Source organism: Desarmillaria tabescens, assembly GCF_030435595.1.
Source record: "Desarmillaria tabescens strain CCBAS 213 chromosome Unknown EV420scaffold_1, whole genome shotgun sequence".
NCBI lineage: Eukaryota > Fungi > Basidiomycota > Agaricomycetes > Agaricales > Physalacriaceae > Desarmillaria > Desarmillaria tabescens.
Genome location: NW_026848300.1, coordinates 4,043,184 through 4,065,435, shown reverse-complemented (window position 1 = coordinate 4,065,435; position 22,252 = coordinate 4,043,184). Strand labels below are relative to the sequence as shown.

The window sequence follows — 22,252 nt, the reverse complement described above, 5'->3', positions numbered from 1 at the left end:
ACAACCCGGATACCGTAATACGTGTTCATATCCTGTAGCACACACAGAGATGCATTCAGATTTGTTCCTGCAGTGCGGGGCCGTTGGAAAAGCCCTGCTCGCAGGATTGCATCTTCTCGCATATAAATGCATACGTTTTCCTTTCTGACTGTATTCAAAGTCTACCCATGGCTTCGATCTCGGTACAAGGATCGCCGAACACTTGTCACAGGAAGATGAAGAGATTATTACCAGTTTGAAGAATCCATCAGTCTCCAATCTTTGGCGTCATCGCCCCCTCAAGTTCATGTCACAACTCAGGGTTTATCCCGTTTTCACGCAGATCATTTCAGGGCCAGTTCAACATCCCTTTGCCTTTGTCGGCACTCGTGTTTTTTTGCCTCACTTGGACATATGCGACCAGACACGCCGGGCGTCAATGACCGTCAATCTTTTTACATCGAACTGCGGCGTGAGGCGTCATGAAGATCGACTTCCTTCCTTCATCTTTCTACCGTCGCGAATACAGAAAGTTGATTGTCAACCGGGTATCTCGCCAGTGATATGCGCTCATAAAGACTGGGAAGAACGAAGTCGCTATCACGTCGTTTCGCTTACAGCACACGTTAGGAGTCCGTGGGATGGATGAAGGATCGGTCTATGTTTTCTTCGGTTTGCACTTGTTGCTTCTCCTTCTAAAATCTTCCCTTCCGTCGCCTGGCAGTCGGGAGCAGTCGGGAGCGGAGGGGCTGTTTAAGCGAAGATGGTCGGGCTGCACGGACAACATGTGGCGAACGAGTTAGATGCCGCAAGGCATGCTTATGGTTGCTGTTTTCTCACAGCACGCATAGTCGAGGCGTGGGTTCATACCGGGCGCTCCGCTTGCCGTATAAACACGTACTTCTTCCTTTCCGAGTGTATTCAAAGTCTATCGCTGTCCTTTGAGCTCGGCGTTCTGTCTCGGTGCGAGTATCGTCCCGGGCGGATGAAGCTGAGAGCCTGGAGGCCACCATGGTACGCCATCGGTGTAATCCTCAATTGTGTTCCTGATTCTCGGGCTACTTAGACGCCTACTCTAAAAATGGAACGGAATTTGTGGTGCTGCCATCATTCAGTTACGTTCTCATGTTATTGCCAGTGCGTTCAGAGTGGGTGAATGTAATGGGTGCAGGACCAGGTGACGTCATTGCTGCGAAGACCATCAACTTTCCACCTTCCGCTTGTCGCTCTACGGAAGGGAACAGACGGATATTGACGTTCTTGCTAAAAGATAAACATGGGCTGATACAGCATTTGTGTCCGCCCTCACATCGAAGGAAGATCAGTACGTACTGCACTTGCTAGTTTTCTCATCCTTGATGGCAGAAGTCCATTAGATGTAAGGGGTCCGTTTTAAGAAGATATTCATTCAAACGGCGGTATTCACACGTCGGGGATAGTGGGCTGGTACCTGCGAGTTCTTATGACAAGGTGCATGACATTGCTCTTTTTCATCCATGTGCTACAGTTCGAGTGCTCGATGTCGTCACTACTTGATTGCGATGTCTACTTGATGCCTACTTGATTGTGCTGTACTTCTTTCCCTTATACTGATATTTGTTGTAGATCGAAAAGCTCGGAAGCAGGGTCCTTAGCCTTGTGTTGGTTAGACGCCGCCCTTGCACACCCAGCTTGGAAGGTGAGTAAATTTCAAATACAAGCGTCAAGGTCAGCTTCCTCGCGAGGCTTTGGACTTCAAACAATGCCATGGAGCAATCAATGAATATCATCCGTGGTATATAAAGGTATCACACTATACTACTCCCTTTTCTTAACAAACCCACTCGCAACATGCCATTCAGCACTTTCGAACGCCCCCAGGTCCTTTATGCATGCTTCCAAGGCGATGGGTATGTATTCTTTCTGATATATTATCTACGCACCAGTCCTTACAACGGAATTTACAGGGAACCATCTGGGTTTGCATTTTATTCGTCTATGCTCTCAACTTCGACTAAATTTCTCAATAGTGGTGTCTCAGGCTCCGGCCCAGAGTACGTGGGCTCTACAACTGACCTAACAGCAAGATGACATGCAGCACATTACAGATGCACGTCTCATGCAAAACAAACCGTAACAAGCGGAGGTTCTGCGACAAATGGAGGGAGCCAAACACAGACGCCTCTGATCAAGAGTGAGGGACAGTCTCAAGGCTCTGAGGGAAACGGAGGAAGCGGAAGCAAGTAATGTTCAGTGGTAGGATTGAGCAGCATAATCAGAAACATAGCAGATTCAGCTTTTGTTCCTTCGGTCTGTATCATTGGCATTTTGATCTCAATAAGTATGTGACGACAGAGAGAGATGGCCAGAATAATCTCAGAACAGTCTGAGTCTGTTGCTTCGGGGAGGTCGATCACGACATCCAGGAACCCAACGGCGGATGGGAGAAGTATGATGTATGATAGGCCTTTCCGACCTCATTTATTGGCTAACGAGAAGTTATCTGCTCATGATAGTCTGATGGCATGAAGCAACGACGTTCGCCGTGAGGGATCATATGCGTGACTGATACTTTGCAAACAAACTTCTCGTAACTGCTCTAAATTTTCGTGAGCCTAGTGCTCGTCGGAGGCGATTGGGCTTTATCTGAATTTATACTCAGCCTAGCCAACCCATTGACTCAAATCCCATTTATATATCCTGGAGCAGAACAAGGCGCTGAAAACGAGAGCTGTAGATCTGGTGCGTGATTTTTCTATCGCTCGAGTTCTGTCGAGCCTCGGCGTGAAGAAATGGATTGTAACCTGCCCTTCAGACCTCATTCATTTACTAAAGAGTTGTCTATTCATGATAGTCTGATGGTATTAACCGCGACCGCAGGATTCGGGTTCGAGTCCTGATCAGAAAATAGCCGTCACGGCATCAAATTTTTGATTGTGATTATTTCTCTTCTTTTCGATATCAAGCAATTCGGTGGGAAATTTTGATATTGTGCTTCGAAAGCTGCCGTCAACTGAGCGTGGTAGGATGTAGCTTTTGGAAGTAGGATTAGGTGCATGTCCCGTGGTTGAAGCTGGGTGGGAAACCATCCCCAGGCCATCAGGCTCATGGTATGCAATCGGTGTATTCCTCAGTCCTCGTACCGATACCTCGTACCAGTGTTGTTGTTATTCATCCCAAAGGCGAGTGAGGCTTTGGGAGAGGCCTAGGGAGAATTGCGACCCACTGTCTTCAACATGGCAAGACACGCTGCGAAAACTTGGAATCTGACTGTTTGGTGCAAATTCGCTATGCTCTAATGGTACCAAGATGGGTTTTGGTCTTGTCTATCTGTCGGTTTGCCATTCAAATTCCGTTAACGCGAAGTCCGATAACCTTCCTGGTATTATCACGACGGGTCCTATTGTGGATCTCATACTCGGTTATCCGTTGTTCGAATAGTACAGAAAAATCAGCGGTTCCAACATCGTCTGTGGTAGCTCATAGGCTATTTGCGTTGCGCCACAGCTAGGTTCGATTCCTGGCCAGATAACTAAATAGTTCAGAGATAGACGTCGTTTTGTTTTAATATTTCTCGTTGACCCAGGTGCTGTTTGATATTGGGAAGTGGTCCCCGGGCTAGGTTGCTCACTAGAGAGAAGTATGGCATGCAGTAAGTATCTGGTTTGTCATTCAGATCGTGTTAACCCAAAGTCCAAATAATTCCGTCTGGATCATTAAGATGGGTCCTAAGCACCGTGAAGCCCCATGTTCGAACTTTGGGGTGCCGGCAATGATGAGGTCATTAGTGAAGTAGTAGAAGTAGATCGCAGACACGTCAGCATCGGGAAACTGGTGGTTCTACTATCGTCTCTGGTAGTATACGGGCTAATACATGCACCGAAAATGGACTTTGCTGGGTTAGACTCCTAGCCAGAGAAGGGATAGTGAACTTGTTTGTTTTTGTCTTATCGAAGTTTAATATTTAGCGTTGACCCTACCACCCGGCCGTAAAGATTGTTAGTTACTGGGAAGTCTTGGAGGGGAAGTTACTTACCGGAGAGAGGACAGGATCCTTCTAGATGGACTGTGATACATAGGATAAGCGAAATTAGGGCACTCTACCATGTTCCTGGATAGCCTAGTGGTTATCTCATGAGCTTCTGTCGGAACATCGGACCCTTTTTATTAGGCTCTTTTAGCGTCTAACGAAAAAGGATCAACTTCGATGAACCTAGCTATTGGGACTCGGGAGAGGAAATGCACGGGGCTCATTTTTTGGACGACGAGTGGTATTTTATTCGCGGTACTAACTGATGCGCCGCCTGGTGGTCTTATGGCCTGGCTGAAGGATTTGGGTTGGAGTCCCGATCAGAATTAAATGAATTCGTGAAGAGTAACTCGTTTTTGATTGTGGCACGTGTCGGGAATTAGTAGTGTGCCTTTTCTGTGAGTTTATCCGTTGGAAATGAACATGTGCTTGCTGTAGCTTCTTTTTGTGGCTTTGCTAGGGAAGTCATCGTTCGGATGTGAAAGAAATCTGAGTCTATATGGTAGGAACAATGCAACGTCAGTTGCACGGCGTTAACGAGGGTCCATTGTATTCCGTCCACTAATCTCTGATAGTCAAGCTGCGTCAGCGGGTATAAGACATGTAGTGGGTTCGAATCCCAATCAGAGATTATGCTTCTTGCAATATGTATCATTTTCGAGATATATTTTTGACATTATCCTCCTGAGCCGCAATTCATTGTCAAGAAAAGAATGGTAAGCCCATACTGACGCACTGGAAGTAGCTTAGTGGTATAAAACTCCTGGGATTGATCGGGTTCGAGTCCTGATTAAATTCAGAGATCAATTTCAAGTTTATAATAACTTAGCTTTTGTATGGGCTGAGACGCGCATGGTTTTGGAGTGAAATTTGTTGGTTCTGTGTGCGCGATTCAAAGGACTAAGATTGGGGTAATTCATATGCAATTATTTCAGTATCTGTACGCCCAATTTCAACAGAGGCGGACGTCCAAGGACGGTACAATACGGAAAGTCGCCACCAGCGCACTTGCGAGAAGCTTTTGCTGGATCACCGTCAGGCGAGGGTATGTATGGGATGCAGATGGCGATAATCAAGACAGAGAGCGTTAGTTTAGCAGGGAAAGAAAAAGATGCGACTCACTGTAACCCGCGCGCGCAGAGAGCCCGAAAGCCTCCTTAACTATGCGCCACCTCTACCACCCCCGCCTCCGGGTTCGGTGGTTGACTGTGAGAGCGTCCGCATCCTGCCTCCCGGTCACCGAGCTTCCATTACTGGCGCGTGCACGTTATATAATGAACACTGCTCCGCGTCCATCGCATCCTTGTTCAACATTCAGATCTCAGAACAGAAAATTCGCTGAGTGAACCACCATGGTGAAGCCGTTGGAACTGATTAAGCATGACGGCCGATAGGTTATCGCACTGGTACGCGTCAGGACGGGCGTCGGGCATATGGACAGTTTTAATCTCAGACCTCACTGTGTCCTGGCTCCACACCAGAAGCCCCGTGGGCCTTCTTTGATGGCGTACCAGAAAATATCTGTCTGTAAAGGTCATAAAGCGTGACGAAGAATCGCAGACTAGACACTGGAAGTCAAGGGGGGGTTGGAAATAAAATCCTGGACAGGGGGTAGGAGGGGAGGGAGGGAGGGGTAGCAATCTTAAACACGAAACCTCACCTATCATATATAGGCATTTTGGGAGGTCTGATGGGTGACATTGGCATGAAATAATAGCATCTACATCTAAAATGAAGATATTTAGCATCATACATACATTTGTAGTCTGTTTTTCACCTTACAAAAGTTACGATGTGTCACCACCCAAGTCCCTGAGAGATTCACGTGGTCGAAATGATTATGAGAGCATTACAAATCATACCTATTATGGATATATTACTACCCTATATGGTAGGAGGGGAGGGAGGGGGGGGTCCCCTCGGCCTTAAACATGAAAATGTAGGTCATGTCGGGGATTTTATTTCCAACCCCCCCTTGCTGGAAGTAACTCGAGGATTGGACATCGGATGTCGGATCATGTCGGCAGTGACGCAGATCACATGGTACGTGCAACTGCTTCTTTCGGCTGCTACCATCGATTCTCGTTGGTGCAGTTTTCTGACCCCTCTCACGCGAATGGCCTCTGAGTATGTCTGGCGATGCCACACATACGTCAAGGAGCCTTATTCTGATAGGCGGTGCGCATATTGTGCGAGCTATGTGGGGGATGTCCTAGTGGAAATAGGGGCTGCGTCGTTTCTCTGTGGCTTTGCTCCAAGCGTCGACACACGCTAGTGCTCCATAGCCTCTGTGAAATGGTGTGTTAAACTTCCTGGCATTACTATGGAGAGCTGTCACGAAGCCTCCATGTCGCAGTATCCCTCCCTGTGATGACGCTGGATTTCGCTGATATCATGGGTGATATCTCGTTTCTTCCCTTGCTACTGATAATACTATACTCCGTACTGTGGAAGGAACCCGTTATGCGGCATTGTTACGCCTGGTGGTCCTTCCCTTGCGTTTTCTATTTTATTTTTTATTTGCTTCATTCTGTGGAAGAACCCGGTTTATGGCATTGTTATGCCTGGTGTTCCTTCCCTGTCTTTTCTCCGCTATGCCTCGCACTGTGGAAGGAACCCGTTATTCTGCGTTGTTACGTCTGGTGGTCCTTCCCTTGCGGTTTTTGCAATATCTTCTCTTCTAAGCTCCGCGCTATGGAAGGAACCCGTTATTCGGCGTTGTTACGTCTGGTGGTCCTTACCTTGCGGCTTTTCTTTGTCACTATGTGGAAGGAACCGTCTCCTATCTTAATGGCACGACGAGATCAACCCTAGGGCTAAAGGTGCCATCATTCGCCTCTCCATGAAATGGAGTTTGTGGATCGCACACCCGTCACAAAAGCATAGCTCGTCGTACTAATCTCACATCGCACGTGTGACACCTGTTTTTATCCTTTCATATCCTTGCTGTCGAGGTCCTGCACTGGGCGGAACGTTATCGGCCCAAGCTCCCTCGAGAGTGGCGTTTATGTCGTGTCTGCAGGGTTGCCGTAGAGGACGAGGTGCATGCCCTCCTGTCTTGTACTATCGCTCCAGGTTTGATAGAGCTTCACCGAACGTTTGTTGCCGACACCCATGCTTTATGTCCCATTTTAAGCAACGCATGGGGATATCTTGCCGTCGATGACTGGTTGGCATGCCTCTTACAATTGCCAGTGTTGGAGGCTTGATTGGCACAATGTGTATCGTGTACTGGAGATATTCAGAACTACACCTGTATATATTCCTCCACAGAAGCTTTGGTCACATAGCTAATCGTAATAGTACATTTCTGCTGGACGTAGAACTCTTGTGAGGCCTGTTGTGAGAACGTTGAACCTTACACTCTTCCCTCGGTCCCTGTGGCAGTATCAAACCCGTGAGACGTTCCCAGCTCGCAACTGGTGAATATCACAGCGGCACGGTGCTGCTATGGTCTGTGACACGTTTCGTGGCGGCACAGAACCCCGGTGTTCCTTATTGGGACCGCATACCGGTTTTCTAAACTCTAAACTCTTTGGTCCTTCTCGCAATCTTCTCGTCGCTACTTCTACGCCTACGCCCGAGTTTATGCTCAGCCTCGCCAAATTATGCACCCGAATCGCAGTTTATCTGGAGAAAAGTTCTGGTAGGAGACACAGAATTCTGAACAAGACGTTGGAAACGAGTTCTACAGGCCATGAGCGATCTGGTGCGTGATTTTGCTACTGCTTTCTTTCGTTTTTCTCACTATAACGATTAGCCAACCTACCTTTCCTCAGAACCTTGTAAATCTCTCAATGTCGACATGCGGCGCTCACGGTGAACCCTTTGCATATTGTCCGTCTTGGTTCGACATCTCTTTTTCGGCGCATGGGTTTTTGCTTCACGACCAGCGGAAGCTGTACGCATAGTTTACTAGACCATCTACGTTCGAAATTCGATATCAAGAGCCGAAAGGTGCAGCACTTTGTGACTCTGAACGCTGCATCAGGACTCTGAGGGCTATGGGCTGCGCCCTGAGGCCCAGTCAAAAGTCCGTCGAGCCGGTTTGAGCCAAATCGAGCTGCAGAAATTACCATATAGCGTGGTCGACCCGGATCAAGCGGCGTCATACAAGAAGGCTTTGAACTCCAAACTTTCGCCTCTTCCATTAGCACATCCAAGGATTACCGGAGTAGAATTTCTCTGAATCCGATGGTTGACTGAAACGCGCCGAATATCGTGAGCCCAAATTGGCAACTTGAACTTAAACTTAAAGTCAACAGTTCCGTCCACGTGCATGTTATCCAGTGACGTGATTAACGCCTCTCTCTTTTCTACCACCACCATACCCGTCGTGTTCAAGCTTCTTCGCCGTCCTCGTTGTCGCTCTACACCCAGTCCCTGTATTATCGCGGGATGTGGCTTCATACTTGCTTTCGTAGCCTCTTACTGTTAGTCTCTCACTGGGCAGCACATGCGAAGACCTGCAGATACGATGCTACAGACTGAAACTGCCGCGCAAGGTGGATATATGCGCCTTGTTTGGACACCCGCATTAGCAATACGTCCTCAGAAGACTGGTTTGAGCTGCAGGATATCTGGATATCTTTGAGGTACGTCTCATTGGGCCCTTGTATGTTTTCTCTTTTCATATTTAGCATGTGTACAGTCGCTCCATAAGCCGTCTAGGCATCGCTATGGGTGTGGCCATGGTATGTTCTATTCCATATATGCGTGTATTTCTGAGCTCGCTAAGCCAAATCTTATACAGGTCTCGCTTGCCATCATTCCAGCTGGCTTCGACTTCGTGAGTAGCCCTTGAATCATCTTTTCCGTCATTGTAGACTGATTTAACATTTTCTAGTGCAGTCTATTTCGATACATTTATCTTCACGTTGCGAAATGCGGTTGGGGTATCCGAGCAGGACAGGGCTAGCCGTGGGCAGAACGGAAAGGGTTATGCTACTTAGCATATGTAGTAGTGATGTGGTTCTATACATATTAATAGCAAAGAAATTGAGCCCTACGAAGCCTAACAGAACCCTATGGTAATGACATACCGAGCTCGAAACAGCTCGATTTGAGCTGGTAAACGGTTCACATTTCGAAGCCACAGCAGGCGGAATAGAGCCCCAGCAATCATTCCCCTGGGCTTGATTTGGCTCAGTGTGGCTCGAACGACTTTTCACTGGGCCTGAGGACCGACTTCCATCCTGTTTCTACCACAGCACTGCTTGCGAATAAACAGAGTTGATCCGCAGCCACGTATCTCGCCAGCGATATGCGCCAGTGCAGACAATGTCGTTTCACTTCGACTGCACACGTTTCAGTTCGAGAGCTGGATGAGAGCTCGGTATGAATTTTCTTCGGCCTGCTCTTGTTGAATTTTCTCATAGAATCTGCTCTTCCAGCGCTGGGTTGTCATGAGCAGGAGGGAGCGGAAGAGTATGAAACCCACGAAGACGATAAGGTGGCATGGATGACGCTGCCTTTGCCGTTGCCTTCTCTCACTTTCTGCTATAACCCATATTTTACTCGAAAGCAGCAACGAGCATCGATCACACCATTTCCCGCTCGCCTAGGCCACCAGTAAGATCTCAACGACGCTATGAACTGCTTCATTGTCATCGTGCTGCACCCATATCACTTGTCCTCGTACCCGGGTATTCGCTTCATGACCTCTGCACGGTCTTGGATATGACTAGACGGACTGACGATTGCCTTCTTGACCAGTTACCAGATGGATCCGGTGACCGCCAACCAGGAGGACCATAGACGGACGGACAGACAGACTTCCAGTTTCTACCCCTAGGCCTGCATCGTGAAGACTGGGCAGAATGAAATTGCTATCAAGTTATTACACACCGTGGACTCTGCAAAATTCGGTATGTGTTTCAGCCCCGTGGCTCGGTACGTGTTTTCTTCATCCCGCTCCTCGCATCTTTTTCTCAAAACCATCCCTTCCAGCTCTACTGCCGAAGGGAGCAGGGAGTAGTATTCGGATGCCTATACAAGCGCTGCTCAAGCTCGGTGTTATGTGCTACTGTCCAATGTGGTGTGTGACTTTGCCATTGCTCTCTCGCTTTTCTCGCTGGCCGACACGTTTCAGAGTTTCACAAATCCCTCAAGCGCGTGGTGAACCCTTTCCAGCCCATCATCTGTCTCGGTTCAAGCATCCATTTTTCGGCACTCGGGTTTTTAGCGAAAGCCTTAGACATATGTGACCAGACCATCTACGTCCGAGCTCAATATCAATGAGCCGTTGAAAAGCGCAGAGCTATGTAATTCCGTGAACGCTCGCCAGGACACCGAGGGTCACGGACTGTCGCACCCTGATGGCTATGTTTTCTACAAAACATCGCACTGGCGAATGCGGAGAAGTCATTTTCTCTTCAATGATATGCGCGCGAACATTGGGCAGAATGAAGTTGCTTCGTTGCGCATGCACATGTTTCAACCCGTATGCTGCTCGGTGTGTGTTTTCTTCTGCCCATTTTTCTTGCCTTCACTTATAAAATCGCCTTCAAGCTTCATCGGCTCTTCCAACTCTGAAGTCGCCTGACCGCTGGATTATGCTCACGAGCGGAAGAGCTGCGGGAGAGACGTCAAGCTGACATCCGAACGAAGATGATTCGAATTCGGGTGGCATGCATGACATACTATGGTATGTGACGAACGAGTTAGATACCGCAATTTATGCTCATTATGCTACTAGTATCTCGCAGCACTCGTAGTCGAGGCATAGATTCATACTAGGTGCTCCGTTGGCGGTGTACACGCGTACATCCTTTTCGGTTGTATTCAAAGTCCGGAGCTCAGCTCTCTGTCCCGGTGCAGGTATCGTTTCGGGCGTCTGAAGCCGAGAGGGAGATCATTCCTAGGTCATCACGGTACGCAATCAGTGTATACTCCGATTTTTGCCCTGATTATTGGACTACTTTAGACGCCTACTCTATAAATGGAACGGAGCTTACGAGGCTGCCTTCGGTGATGTTCTCGTGTTATCGCCAGTGCACTCAGAGTGGATGAACGTAATGGGTGCGGGCGGCGTCATTGCTGCGAAGACTATCAAATTCGCTTCTGGTCGCTTGATGGAAGGGAACAGACGGATATTGAATTTCGTGCTAACTTTCGCCGAGGATGAGACGGGATGATACAGCGTCGTACCTTCGCTCCCGTATGTCGAAGGCGAATCATCATCATCAATAGCAGACCAGTGCGTAGCCACGTTGCTGCGTTTCCAACTTTCCTCATTCTTAATTCAGCGCTCTAGCGATGTGGTTCTTACGACAAGGTGCATGCCATTACAACTTATAAGGTATATCGTACACGTCACGGAGGAAATACCTGGATTCATCCATAACCAAAAGGCACTCGAGAGTGGCTTCATCAGCCCTATGTTAATAATGATCGTTACGCCCAGCATCTATCCAGCTACCAAGTCTTTATTCTGTCACTCAGACTTCCTTCATAACCTCTGGTGCGACAGTCACCTCGGCCCGCATAAGGCGACGAGCTGAGTCTTGGAATTCACGGATGCCAGGGCGACATAAAAATTGAAATGGGCGCGAGGTTTTCCCACTCGAGTCATGTCTTTGGCCAACTCACAGTCAACGCCTCCCCCGGATTGATCATCAACAGCCTCGTTGCTATTCATCCTTTCCTTACGCCGGTGACCAGAGACTCTGGGACAGTCGGGGGATAATTGTGACCCGCGTGGTTGGATGCAAACGAGGAAGGAATCTGGCTAACGAGGGGATATCACTGACACCATCTCGTGTCTTACGGACCGTCTCTAGGGAAAGATGCAGTGATGGTGGGATGCAAAATTGCTGCTACTTCTGAGATTCTAGGACTATGGTAATGTAGCATGATCAGGTAAGCATTGTAGCTTCCTGGAACGTGTGAAATCCCTAACCCTGGATATTGTGAATCCCTCGTATGCAGGCAGTCCTGTTATCTGGTCTTTTTACATCGAATGTACCTCGTAAACCCAGTAGTTTTCGGACCAATACCATCACCCCACATCAATGATGAACCTGCAGCTATCAGAATAGCCAGTGTATCGACCTGCCGCAAAGTCTGCACGAGCCCTTCAACCGTGAACACGAACAATAGCCTTTCATTGTCCATATACTGGGTGCGGGTGATCATTCATTGTAAACTCGATGATCCAGAGGCATTACTGCAACTATTCGATGGTCGGCCGATCAGCGAGCATTTATCCAGAGGAAAGGTGTTCATCATCGTCGCGGATGCCTCAGCATCAGCCAATGGACTGCTCGCCGCCCTACTGACCACCCGCCATATATTATCCCATATCTCTCTGCCAAAGTGCGCCTATGTGTCCACTCCGATATTGTCCTCAGCGTTACTTTCAGACCGTGAGCGCTCCGTTATGTCACCTTCCTCATCTTCTTCGTCTGATACTCCCTCTTTGGTGGCGTCTATCTTGACTGTAGCGCCTATATCTGTGCCCATCCTCGTCTGATTCTGAAGAAGAGGACGAAGGTGAGAGGTAACCGAGTTTCAAGTTGCATACTGAGAGCCCCGGCAATGTGCCGAGAAATTGTACTGATGGCACAGGCTATGAATATCGGCATAGAGAAAACGCTGACCCGGGGGTCGGAGAGAGGGCGCATCGAGTACGATGACAAAGAAAATAGATGGCCTTGCCAGGACCATGTATTGGATATCCACACGAAATAGCCAGCACGGCAAGCACCAGCGACGGGCAGGGTTCGTCGCTGTTTCATTGTACCATGATCTCGTCAGCTAACATCTTACTTTGTATCATATCGTTCGACTTTTTATGAGCTATTTTCGTAGGAGCCAACATGAGCGTGACGGTCCGGATTTTCTTCTGGAATTTTAGGTACTTCGTGTTGAATGCGCCAAAATGAGGTATCAGCGATGTCGTTTGCCTCTCGATAATCCGCGCGTGCTTCGCAGGTATCTGAAAAAGCTCAGTACTGTGCATACTGCTCATCCTGGACCTGAGAAGACCCCTGCATTGAGGAAGGGGGAATTTTTTCATGTTGAGGACATCAAACTTAGAATTTGTTCATTTCCTCAGGAAAATATGTTGATCTCAATCGACTTGAAATCGGAAAATATCATCCTTTTTGAATTGTATCAAATTTAACACTTTCTTCCATGATTATTCGAGTCGACAAAGAAATTTTTGAGTCCGGAATCACCTTTCGCAAATCCTCCCAAATTCATGTTCGTAACCAATGGGACGATGAATAGCTGTAGCAAGTCCATGGCTGGTCGTCAGCCTAAGGTACGGATTGTAGACGAGACCGACTGTATTTTGACTGCATCATTATAATTATTCTTCGCCAGCCCTGATGTTTGGTTGTTTGGTTCAGTGGCTGCACGAGCGGTAACGGATCTAACGGTTATCCGCCCTCTGTTTGTCCTATGATCATGACGTATGCAGGGCAATGATACAGAGAGTACGGCGAAAGTGCATAAAATGCTCTCATCTTGCACTTCTCTCCTCACAACCACGACCACCTGTTCTAGCTTTGACTTTTCTTCTCGTCAATGTTGCCGAATTGTACAACTACACCATTTCTTTTGCAACTGCGGGATTACTACATGACACGTGGCGCCTTCGCGCCGGCCGAAGCCGTAGTACGTCGCGACTGATCGGAGTTTTGACTCCCTTCGCTCCTTCGTCTCTGACTCGTCTTTAAACCTTGGCTAGGCTAATGTTACATTATCGGAACTCATCGAAGAATTGCGACGGGTTGAATTGGAGTTAGCAGAACTGCTGGGGATTCCTGGGGGCGGTGCCCAAGTCGACTCAGTTGCAGTTCGCCTTGCAGTCAAGGAGAAGTTCTCCCATGCTCGAGATGGTTACCTGGACACACTTCAAAAACTCCATATCCTCCGCCTTCAGTATTGGTCTGCTCAGCGGAGGGTTCCAATCAAACTGGGAGCGTGTCACTTCTGTCCAGGTGTACGTCATAGCCTCAGTGATTGTGTTTGATGTTATGTAATTGGTTGCATTTTAGCTCCCATACCGTGTCAACGCTTCTCGATTCCACGCTGTCCTCATCGGTATCGATGCATATCCTTCCTATTGAACGGTTGTATCTCAGATGCACTGTTGATGGAGAAGTACCTGACTAAGGACCTTGGTGTTCCCAAAGAACACATCGAGGTACTGATCGGACCCAAGGAGCATGCATCCACTAGAGATCAGAAGTACCCCACCTACGCTAACATCATCAGCGCCCTTCTTGGCCTCATTAATGACTCCGAGATCGCGTACGGCGACAACATCGTCATTTACTTCGCAGGACATGGCTCATACTATCCACCGGAGGAAGATGGCGACGAATATATAGAAGCACTGTGTCCCATCGATCGCGATATTCTGGATGCCAACGGTGCCAATCCCGTTCCCGACATCAGTGATCGTGAATTCAATACCATCCTACGTCTGATATCTCAGGCAAAGGGACCTCACATCACCGTCATTCTTGATTGTTGTCACTCGGGTGGGGCCAGCAGAGGTATACCAGAGCCGGGAACGCGCACTACTCCCCCAACGAGGCGCGCTACGCGCCAGGAAATGCTCCTCGCTGGCGACAAACAGCTGAGGGGTTATCCTGGCTATCGCTCCATTTTAGTTGATTGGCACCCGGATATGGCCTCTCACGTTCTCTTGGCAGCCTGTATGGACTGTCAGTTTGCAAAGGCGAAGAAGGTCCAAAGGGAAGCCGGTACGACGGGGTACATTGGGATTTTCACGGATTCGCTTGTGCGTGCTCTCCGGTCCGGCTGCTGGAAGAAAGAAACGACATACGTCGATCTCATTCGTTGTTTGGGCCAGGTGTCGTCTCACCAGACGCCAGTCGTTGCTGGAGAAAGCATGTATGAGCGTCTCTTCTATCAGGAATAAAGTATTGTGAGCCATTTGCGTTCGTTCTTGCCTTGGCCCTTCTGAATCGTATATAGATCGACGTGTACAAGATGTATGTTACGAAGAATGTTCCAATTGTATTCATATCGCCTTATTTCAGCTTATTGTCTTTATGAGCGGTGTGAACCTCAACGTGTTTATTCTTCAGAGCTCGGCACTGTTTCAAATAGCTCATGTAACAGGGCACATAGTATTTGCGTGGTAGTATGGATAGAGTTGAGTATTAAGGATAGGTCTAGAGCGACTTGCTTTTATAATAAATCATTATCAGCCTTTTCTTTGGAATGCGTCATGAGAGGAACAGGCGATTGGAAGGTCGGTTGGTTAATTCTGCTACGGCATATAATTACTTCAACTTCGATAGGCTTTCATACTGAGGGCCTGTTCGTACCGTTTAGACTGCCAGATGCTCCTGGTATGGCTAAGAGAATCAATCACAGGCATCACAGGATCGGGATGATTCGTACGGATGAGGATGATGTCCGAATGACGTCTAATGCTGCCACCGACATCACCGAAGGCTGTCCCCCGCCTGTCCCGCTCATTGACCGACACAATGGCGGCAATATTCTTCCAAATTTGTGTTGGTCTGTCTAGGCATTCAATATCATTCACAAGAATGCCTACATTTTCTAGTCTTGCTGTAGTCGTTGCGCATAGTGGGCGGGAGGGCGGGAAGAGCGAGCTCAGCATCGGTGCCAGGATGTAGACGTAATCGGCCAGTTTAATTTTGGTTGTGGAACGGATCTAGCCGGATATCTCGAATCACGCAACCGCTGAGGTACACCGTATGTGGCTTGAAAAAGCGTCTCATTCTGTTTTTAAATAATAGACAGCCATGGTGATCCTACTTAACATCCACTTGGAACGCTCGTATCGTCCACATAATTTGTTGCGTTCGCGTCCAAGCCACGACTGACAAAATGTTCCATAGGATACAATTATCAGCTCCATCGTATTGGTTCTAATCGACTTGTATCCACGTCGTCTCGAGCATTTGGTGCTGTCGGTATACTCATCAGCTAGTTAACATGGGATGGTCACACGTAGGACTACATGCCTGGAGGGAAGCGCATCAATGAAGAGATGGAGTCGAACGATATTGCCTTCCGGGTCTGAAGGATCCTGCACCACTTTTGCAGAGAACCCGCGCGCTTGGACGAGCGCGACGTAGACGTTATGGTGGATATTTGCCCATACTATCTGGACGATGGTCATTGAGCGAAAGATGTCACTGAGAGATAAGCGGGAAGCGTACCGTGGACTTCGTGTGCAAAGTCTGGATAGAAGCGGATGCATCGGTAGAGTACGAGTGTGTTCGGATGCCGGTGGGATTGTTGAATACCCATGTTGCTAGAGCGTAGTCTGGCACGGCAGAGTCTCTGTGTTCGGTCCATCTGGGGTCTGGGGTCTATCAGCCGCTATGGGGATATCGAGAAGAGGAAGACACGTACTCTGCCATAGCATCTGAGCAGACTGTAGAGCATGATTATTTAGACTAGGGTAGTAGAAGGAGAAAGGCTGGCTACTTTCGCCCATTCTGGCGGCTTCGATTGTTTGTAGGCATCGCCCCGTCCCGCCACCGGTGAGGTGGTTAGTGATTCCATGCGTGAATTCGTGTATGACGATAGCGCTTTGGAGCGCTCCATCGCGCCGAGGGGTCGTCACAGTCCATATGTACACCCTACAATCCACGAAAATGGCGTCTGGATCCGACTGGGCTCAATGGGAGAAGATAGGTTCGGCTGCCCGCTTTGTTTGGGCTGGGACTTTGGATTGTGACCTAGTTTCTCGTGATACCCGACTTAGGGAAATTGTCTGTGACCAGGTAGCCAAGTGGTATCGTGTTGGTGCTGGGTTCGAGTCCCGACCAGAGATGCACAGTGATAGAGTTGTTTTGTCGCGCCGCGAATTTTGACTTAATAGCGATGTTATTTTGTTCGTACCCGGATCCTGCTACGAAATCACCGAATTAGCGTAAAGATTAAGTAGCGAGCTGGGAAATCCAGGAAACTGTATCGTTGACTTCAAGTATAGGTTCTTTGAGCTCGACCATATTTTGTTTTCACGATGTCAGAGGGAAATTTCATTAGACGAGTAACTACACGTGTACAATGGTGAAGTCAAAAGCCTACAATTGTATGATGTCCAGTGAGAATCGTGACCGAATCAGTGCTAAACAGATGACATCAGTTTTGGCTGGGTGAGAAGAATGATACGACTCACCGTCTCCCATACCCGCGTAGAACTGAATATGCGCCTCTCTGCGTTGAAGTAGCGGAAGTTCAGAGGAACTCCTGCAGTGTGCGCCATTACCTCCCGCTTGCGAGCCAGCGACAGAGAACGCCATCGTAGCCTGAACATTCGCTGCAACAAGGACATAAGCTGTGGATTTAGAAAAGGGAACATGGCGCTCACCCGCTGATATCACTCTGGCATGAGTCAGGACGCCATACGAACAGTTCTTGTATCACCCAGCGAGCCTGACTTCAAGATTTCATGCCCATGAGATGACCTGGTTTCGACAAAGGTTTCTTGAGGATGGCCGTGATAACGAGCGGAAGATGGGGCATTGGATGAGGGGTCTCTGTTGTGCAATGTTTGCCTTTCGTAGGCGTCCGGCCCTCAGCTCGTCCTTCCTTGTTCGATATCTCGAAGACTCACTTGGGTTATTGCCTCACCACCAACGCACGCCTTACCGACCCATTGAAGAATGCGAGGACCGACTTCCTTCCTTCTCTTTCTACCATGGTACTGTACGGAAAGAAGGACGCGACGGCACGCGTTCTAGCCTGTAGCTGGACGAGAGCTTGGCGCGTGTTTTCTTTAGCACGCTCTTATTACCCTTCCTCATAAATTTATCTTTGATCGGCCCGAACAGCTTTGAAGTTGCCTGACTGCAAGCTTCTGCTCATGGGTAGGAGCGAGCGGAGGAGCGTCAAGAAGGACGGCAGGCTGACATCCAACCGAAAACGATTCAGATTTGAGTTCATACGCAATGGTATGTGGCGTACGACCTAAGTACCAATTCACGCTCATATCCCGTAGTACAGGCAGTCAAGGCGCGAAATAACACCGGATTCATACGGGGTGCTTCGCTGGATGGAGGCTTCAAATACAAGTAGCACGCCCATCCTCGTGTCCAGCGCCCTGCAAGGCGAAGACTGAAGGCGAAGAGCGAATGACTTGACCTCTGTCACCTCGAATCGTATCCTTCCATCCGCTTGGGCAGGAGAGTTTTTTGAGGCGTGCAGGTCAGGAGGGCTTGACTTTCGAACACCGACATTTCTCGCCTGCCTGGGACGACATGATCATCCGGCGTGCTTTCCCCCGAGGCTCTCAATGACACCGTAGATGATAGTTCGGCCTTCAGCGTCCTGTTCGACATCCTTTTTCCGGTACTTCATTTTTGCTTCATGGCCAATACACCTAGACGTACGAGTGGGCACCCTCCGTCCCAGACGAATTTGGTGTTCGTTATCCGGAAGGACTATCGACGGATCGACTTCCTTCTTTTTTTTACCAGGACACCGTTCCTTTTGGAGATCGGGCGAATGAAAGTCGCCATCACGCCGTGTAATGTCGACGGCACAAATCTCAGCATGTGATGGAGGGGGGCACATTTCATCCTACGGTCCGGAAGAGAGCTCGGTATGCCGTATGTCCTTTTTTCATCCCGCTCGTTTTGCCCCTCCTTACAAAGACATCTTTGTTCAGCCCTCCAGACTCTACGACTTTTTCTGCCGACAGGAGCAGGAAGCAAGGAACAGTATTCGGATACCTATACGAGCCCGGCGTCATCGTTACCCTTGTGGTGTGTGACTTTGCTGTTTGCTTTCTCTCCTTTCTCACCAGCTTTCCCTCAGAGCCCTACTATGCAGCACAGTGCACTCTTTTCAGATCGCTCTTCCCCGATGCTCACGATACCGGGCCATTGAAGAATGCAGAACTATGCCAAGACCAACTTTCTTCCTTCCCATTTATACCACGGTGCCGCATAGGCGTATATAGAGAATTCATTCTATTCTACTTTTCTCGCTGGACGACTCGGGCGACGTGAATGGCGGTATGTGTTTTATTGAGCCCCTCATTTTGCCATTCCCCTCAAATCATATTTGTTCAGCCCTTCGAAAGGAGCTGGGGACAGATGTTTTGAGGGGTTGATGTATGCGACTCTACTTTGGCTCGAGTATTCCTCTGGCGGCCTTTGGAACAACTCGGGTGCTGGAGCTGGAGTTTGAAGATGGATGTAATGTACGACGCGCTGAGGGAAGAATTGGGGATATCACTGTTTGGTACGAGCTTACTCTGGTCTGATGGCATGGATGAGGTCTAATCGATAATCTGTCGTCAGTGCATGCAACGTTTCCTCTGGATATGTCTGCTGCGCTTTATTTTGCCGATTATGAAGTCGAGAGTAACCGATTATACATGCATGCGCCTGACGTAGACGGATAAGTACGTCTCTGGTTGTGGGCGAGAACTTGGTTCGACTCCGACGCCGGGATTTAGACACCTGTTTCTCATGTGTTTTGTCGAAGACCCTGGGGCCTGCCATCGGAAAGGCCTTCTCAAAGTCCGTTCACAGCCTGGGGAGAGGCTATAGATACTGGAAGAAAACTCAATTGACTATTTCGATCGGATGCGCTTCCCTTCCCTGTTGTGTTGGTTATACATACATATCAGCTAGGAGAATATGACACTTTATTATGTTCCTTAGTAGCATAGCGGTTATCTCGTGGGCTTATATGCTGTCTATCATCTTTTTGTGCCGCGGTATGCTTCCTGGACTCGAATTTCGCGCGGTGCAGGAAGAAGCGCGGCAGGCCGTGTCATTTTTTAAACTCTTGCTGGGTTCGAGTCCCGATGAGGGAATTGGGAAGAATTGACATGGTTTTATATTGCGATTGTCATTATTACTGGGAGGGTATATATAAGGTGTTCTGGGACTTGGTGTTATTTTGCGTGACACTCGATCGCGAATTCAGTACGTTCGGGTGTAGACTGTGGTTGTCCCCTGGTAGTCTAGTGGTGTCATGTTAATGCTGGGTTCGAGTCCCGACCAGAAATTTCCATCGGTAGCGTAAAATTTTTGACTGGGAATTGTTCCACTGCGCCATGAGTTTTGGACTGAGGTGCATAGATGTGTAGATGTGTAACGTATGCGGGCTTAATGTTGTTAGATTCATTCTACTGCGGAAAACGTCAACATTGAATAAAAAGTCGGGATATTCGTGAAGTTGTATGTGTTAATTTTTAATATCTCCGCACTTGCGGGGAGGAATTGAGTAAAAGATTCCGGTTTCGTTCTGCGATATTCATTATGCTTAAAGCCATAGTTTGACTCACGGCATCACGCGTAAGCTTTGAGGTTCGAGTCCTGGGCCTGATCAGATTTAATGCACTAGGTAGGATTATATATGAGCTCGACCGTGTTTTGTTTACACGACATGGAGAGGCACTTTGTTGAAGTGTAGCTATGCGTATACAAAGGGGAAGTCAAAAGCGTAGGATCGTACGGCGTCCAATAAGATCGCGGCGATGACAGCCACACGTGTTGGTACACCTAAAATGCAGTCGGGAGCGGGTACGATATGAAAGGTATGTGTAGGCTTGTTCAGCTGCTATCATTCGAATCAGCACTAAAATAAACAAGGTCAGTTTTAGCAGGGACAGAAGAACGATGTCACTCACTATGCCCCAGCACTAAATACACGGTCCCTCTATTAGTGCATGCGCACACCCCATTAGAAGGAACACCCGTCTTCAAATTTCAAAGTGGAAGGCTTCCCATGGGGTGCAGTTTCCATAAGTTTCGCTCGCTGTATTGGAAGTTTGGAGATGGTTCTGAGAAGTGGACATCATTGCGACAAGGATATGAGAAGTAGATTTAGAAAAAAGAACATAGCGCTCACCTGCGGATATCACACTGGGTCAGGGCTGCATGTAGTAGGTAGTTCTTGTCTTCCGACGTCAACCCGTCTTAGATGGATGATAGAGCCCGATGAAGGTTTTGGAGAATCGCGGACTTCACAGGCGAGGATGGCCATTGGCATGATGGCGGGAGGAAAATGGAACCGACGACGCGTCAGTCTGCGTCAGTGTTGTGCTGGATCACGTGGTGCGTGCGACTGCCGTTTATAACTTTTCCGATAAGCGCACCACGAGGATTTCAACTGCCATCTCGCTGGCAGCGCACTGCACTTTGAGCTCGTCCCTCCATTTCGACGTCTCATTTCTTGCATTCAATCTTTTTGCTTTACAACCAGAGAACGTCTCACCCAGTTATGAGCTACGCAAGGATCGACTTCTTTCCTCCCGTTTCCACCACGGTACTACGCTTGCGCATATGGAGAATCTATTCCGAGTCACTTTTCTCGCCAGCGATAAGCTCAGACCGGAAAGAACGACGCCATCAATTTGTGGGCTGGATGAGCTCGGCTCGGTGCGTTTTCTTCAACCCGCTCTTATTGCCTTCCTCATGACATCACCCTGGATCAGTCCTTCCAACTCTGAAGCCGGACGGCAGCCAACGACGGAAGAGCACTGAGAGATGACATCCAAGCAAAGATGATTCGTATGGCATGGACGACACGCTACGAATATTCATGCTCAAGCGCTCATGCATCATGCATGACGCTTCATCGACAACCCACGAACTAAAACAGAGCTCGATATACCGTATGTGTTTTTTCATCCCCCTCGTTTTGCACCTCTTTACAAAGACATCTTTGTTCAGCCTTCCAGACTCTACGACTTTTTCTGCCGAAAGGAGCAGGAAGCAAGGAACAGTATTCGGATTCCTATACAAGCCCGGTACCATGATTACCCTCTGAGCTTTGTGGTGCGTGACTTTGCCGTTGCTTTCTCTCCTTTTTTCTCACTAGCTTTCCCTCAGAGCCCCACAAAGCTATGCAGCACAGTGTGCTCTTTCAGCTCGCTCTTCCCCGTTGCTCAGGACCAACGAGTGTCTTATTGGGCCATTGAAGAATGGGGAACGAGGACCGATTTTCTTCTTTCTACGGCACCGCGCTTGCGCATATAGAGAATTAATTTCAAGTCACCTTTCTCGCTAGCGATATGCTCAGACCAGATGTCATTTTCTTCTGCTGGTGCACGTTTCAACCTGTGGGGTAGATAGAGCTTGGTATGTTCTCTTTGGCTTGGTCTTATTGCACTTCCTTATAAAATCACCTTTGATCAGCCACTCCAATTTTGAAACCGCCTGATGGCCAAGAGGGAGGAAGCGGAAGAACGGGGAGAAAGAGGAACGGGTATTTGAAGAAGTCGACTCAGCGGTGGCATTCCAACATTTCCTACCGAATGATGCCTGCTCTCCGGAG

General features: G+C 48.5%; 5 protein-coding genes across 5 annotated transcripts; 3 read left to right on the top strand and 2 right to left on the bottom strand.

Moving 5' to 3' along the window:
- Positions 1-6,253: 6,253 nt before the first annotated feature.
- EV420DRAFT_1500420 (uncharacterized protein) lies at positions 6,254-6,947 on the top strand (the record flags this gene model as incomplete). The annotated part of the gene is made up of 1 exon (XM_060471021.1): positions 6,254-6,947. A coding segment is annotated over exon 1 (314 nt), but the record flags the coding sequence as incomplete, so codon positions are not given.
- A 31-nt stretch (positions 6,948-6,978) lies between these two features.
- Positions 6,979-9,055, top strand: EV420DRAFT_1742750 (uncharacterized protein). Its single transcript, XM_060480056.1, has 7 exons — positions 6,979-7,697; positions 7,908-7,945; positions 7,980-8,162; positions 8,413-8,421; positions 8,564-8,583; positions 8,640-8,777; positions 8,835-9,055. Exons 1-7 carry the CDS (start codon positions 7,439-7,441, stop codon positions 8,938-8,940), a joined length of 753 nt encoding a protein of 250 aa, XP_060340195.1. The 5' UTR covers positions 6,979-7,438; the 3' UTR covers positions 8,941-9,055.
- Positions 9,056-12,245: 3,190 nt separating this feature from the next.
- Positions 12,246-12,748, bottom strand: EV420DRAFT_1500409 (uncharacterized protein). The gene is made up of 2 exons (XM_060471020.1): positions 12,433-12,748; positions 12,246-12,354 (listed from the first exon to the last, which is right to left on the bottom strand). Exon 1 carries the CDS (start codon positions 12,724-12,726, stop codon positions 12,436-12,438), a length of 291 nt encoding a protein of 96 aa, XP_060340194.1. The 5' UTR covers positions 12,727-12,748; the 3' UTR covers positions 12,246-12,354; positions 12,433-12,435.
- Positions 12,749-14,063: 1,315 nt separating this feature from the next.
- Positions 14,064-14,498, top strand: EV420DRAFT_1251765 (peptidase C14, caspase domain-containing protein; the record flags this gene model as incomplete). Its single annotated transcript, XM_060466731.1, has 1 exon — positions 14,064-14,498. A coding segment is annotated over one exon (435 nt), but the record flags the coding sequence as incomplete, so codon positions are not given.
- Positions 14,499-15,648: 1,150 nt separating this feature from the next.
- On the bottom strand, positions 15,649-17,659 carry EV420DRAFT_1742748 (Fungalysin metallopeptidase-domain-containing protein; the record flags this gene model as incomplete). The annotated part of the gene is made up of 8 exons (XM_060480055.1): positions 15,649-16,112; positions 16,168-16,306; positions 16,364-16,385; positions 16,439-16,593; positions 17,045-17,084; positions 17,136-17,276; positions 17,425-17,548; positions 17,609-17,659. 8 exons carry the CDS (start codon positions 17,657-17,659, stop codon positions 15,936-15,938), a joined length of 849 nt encoding a protein of 282 aa, XP_060340192.1. The 3' UTR covers positions 15,649-15,935.
- Between the last annotated feature and the right edge of the window lie 4,593 nt (positions 17,660-22,252).

Excerpts from the sequence above, each read along its gene's own strand:
- EV420DRAFT_1742750 (XM_060480056.1), top strand. The coding sequence starts at position 7,439 with ATGGTCTGTGACACGTTTCGTGGCGGCACAGAACCCCGGTGTTCCTTA. Across the intron at positions 7,946-7,979 it reads TCGATATCAAGAGCCGAAAG|GACTCTGAGGGCTATGGGCT; the intron begins GTGCAGCACTTT and ends ACGCTGCATCAG. Across the intron at positions 8,778-8,834 it reads TTCCAGCTGGCTTCGACTTC|TGCAGTCTATTTCGATACAT; the intron begins GTGAGTAGCCCT and ends AACATTTTCTAG.
- EV420DRAFT_1500409 (XM_060471020.1), bottom strand. The coding sequence starts at position 12,726 with ATGAAACAGCGACGAACCCTGCCCGTCGCTGGTGCTTGCCGTGCTGGC.